The 2383-nt window shown below is 38.7% G+C and overlaps 1 protein-coding gene across 1 annotated transcript; it reads right to left on the bottom strand.

The window, feature by feature from the left end:
• Nucleotides 1-234: 234 nt before the first annotated feature.
• Nucleotides 235-1501, bottom strand: LOC124108598 (CCR4-NOT transcription complex subunit 7-like). Its single transcript, XM_046467070.2, is given in 2 exon segments — nt 235-703; nt 705-1501. Coding segments are annotated over 2 exon segments (744 nt in total). The 5' UTR covers nt 1152-1501; the 3' UTR covers nt 235-406.
• Between the last annotated feature and the right edge of the window lie 882 nt (nt 1502-2383).

Here is a 2383-nt window from a genome sequence, read left to right on the forward strand (position 1 = left end):
GTGTGCATTGTACCCCTTAAAAATCTTTTTTACTGACACATTATAATTGTACAGAATTATACTGGGATATAGTGGGATTAATTGTGATACATGCACATAACATAATTTGGTCAATTTCATTACCAGTACCTCCCCTTTCTCTCCCTTCCTCCAGCCCCATTATCCCCATCCTCTCCCTTCTATTTTCATGAGAACCCTCTTTTATTCTTGTTTTTTTAACCTGAATATACTTCTATTTATTAAGATCTGAGATAGGAACGGTCATACTTAGTACTGAAAGGCAAAAAACAAATGGGCTACAAAAGCGGGGAAAAGGTATTGTCTATTGTTCAAAGGATTCAACCAGAGATAAAACCTATATACAAGCATGTGTGTAGGTCAAATAAAATAAAAAGACTATTTCATGTCATGACTGCTTGTTGGCTTCCTCTTCATATGCATTCCCTGTGCCATTCTGTACATAGGATGAACCAGAACCAAGGCCATACAAATGACCACAATATTTGGCATCATCAATATGATCTTCAAAGAACATTTCTCTCATTTTGAAAAAGGCCATTTCTGTAAGCAATGAATCAGATCCTGCCTGATGTTGTGGTCCTATTCGTTCCAGCTCTAACTGTTCAGCAACTTCCTGTAATCCACCTTTAAGATTTTTGCAGCTCTTCATGAGGTACTTCACATCACATATGACAGGAAAAAAACAATCGAAGGATCTCAAAGAAGTCAAGTTCCTCTTCGGGCAAATTAGAATTGGTCAGAATTTTGATTAAATAGCCAAAGTCATAACCACTGTGAAATGATAACCATTTAACTCCTTCACAAAGGACTACTCCTGAAGTCATAAGAAGTTCTGCAAAGTACTGGGTCTCAATTCCTTCCTCCTCGTGTTTTTTAAACTGGATACCAGATGTTGTTAGTAGCTCTATAGAATCCTGGGCATACATGTCCTCCGTCAAATTAAATTTAAAATTAAACTGCCAAGTTGAAGTTCCTGGAGGGTATTCTCCTTGTTCATTCATAAATGTCAGTCCTAGCTGAATTATCTTTAACAAGTCTACATTACATCGCAATAGCTGGTACTGATAGTCAGCATTACTCCTGAATTCTCCAATGGGTCTCGCAACCACACCTGGAAACTCGGTGTCCATAGCAACGTAATTATATTTTCAGATAACTTGACGAATTTTCTTCATTTCTTCATCCAGGTTACAAGCCCAAACTTCACAAATTCTTTGGCTATGATCTACAGTTGCTGCTGGCATAGCGAGGGCAGAAGGGAGTCTAGATGCCAAGCATCAAAATGTTATATTTGATTGAAGATCTGTTTCATAAAATACTTTGTCCTTTATTTATGTACTTGTGTCTCTGAGCTGGCGCTCCTCCTCCTCCTCCTCGCCATAGAGGCAGCACCCAGCTGCGGTGGCGGTGGCGGTATCGGCGGCGGCGGCGGCGGGTGCCCCATAGACACCTCTCGCCCAGCAACTGGGAAAGGGGAGCCGGAGCTGCTCCGCACCGTGCTGCGCCGTAGCTTCTCCTCTTTTTTTCCCTAGCTTCCATGTATCACAGAAAACATATGCCCTTGACTTTCAGAGTCTTGCTTATTTCATTTAACATGATTCTCTCCATTCATTTTCCTGCATATGACTTAATTTTGTTTTTCTTTATGACTGAGTAAAGCTCCACTGTGTATATAGACCATGTTTTCTTTATCCATTTATCTGTTGACAGAACCCTAGACTGGTTCCATAGTTTGACTATTGTGAATTGTGCGGCTATTAACATGGTATGCATAGAATGGTGACTTTAGTTCTTTTGGATTAATACCAAGGAGCGGTATAGCTGGGTCATATGGTAGTTCCATTTGAGAAAACTCCATACTGATTTCCATAGTGGTTGTACTAGTTTACAATCTCACTAGCAGTTTACGAGAGTACCTCTGTCCCCACATTCTTGCCCAGCATTTATTATTTCTACTTAATGACTGCCATTCTAACAGGAGTGAGAAGAAATCTCAGTGTAGTTTTGATTTGCATTTCCCTGATTGCTAAGGGTGTTGAACACTTTCTCATGTTGATATTTGTGCTTCTTCTTTTGGAAAATGTCTGTTTAGTTCATTTGCCTATTTATTGAGTGGGTCATTTTATTTCTTTTGGAGTTAAGTTTTTAAGAATTTTATATATCATAGATATTAGTTGTCAGAAGAACAGCTGACAAAAAATTCCTCCCATTTTATAGGCTCTTTCTTTATGTTCTCAATCATTTTCTTTGCTGTGCAGAAGTTTTTAACTTGATGCTATCCAATTTATTAATTATTGGTATTATTTCCTGAGCTTTAGAAATTCTACTGAGGAAGTTATTGCCTGAGCCTATGTTTCAGAGA

The sequence above is a fragment of the Marmota monax genome, unplaced genomic scaffold (assembly GCF_021218885.2).
Source record: "Marmota monax isolate L192 unplaced genomic scaffold, Marmota_monax_Labrador192_F-V1.1 WCK01_AAM20220418_F8-fsc00045, whole genome shotgun sequence".
NCBI classification, from domain to species: Eukaryota; Metazoa; Chordata; class Mammalia; order Rodentia; family Sciuridae; genus Marmota; species Marmota monax.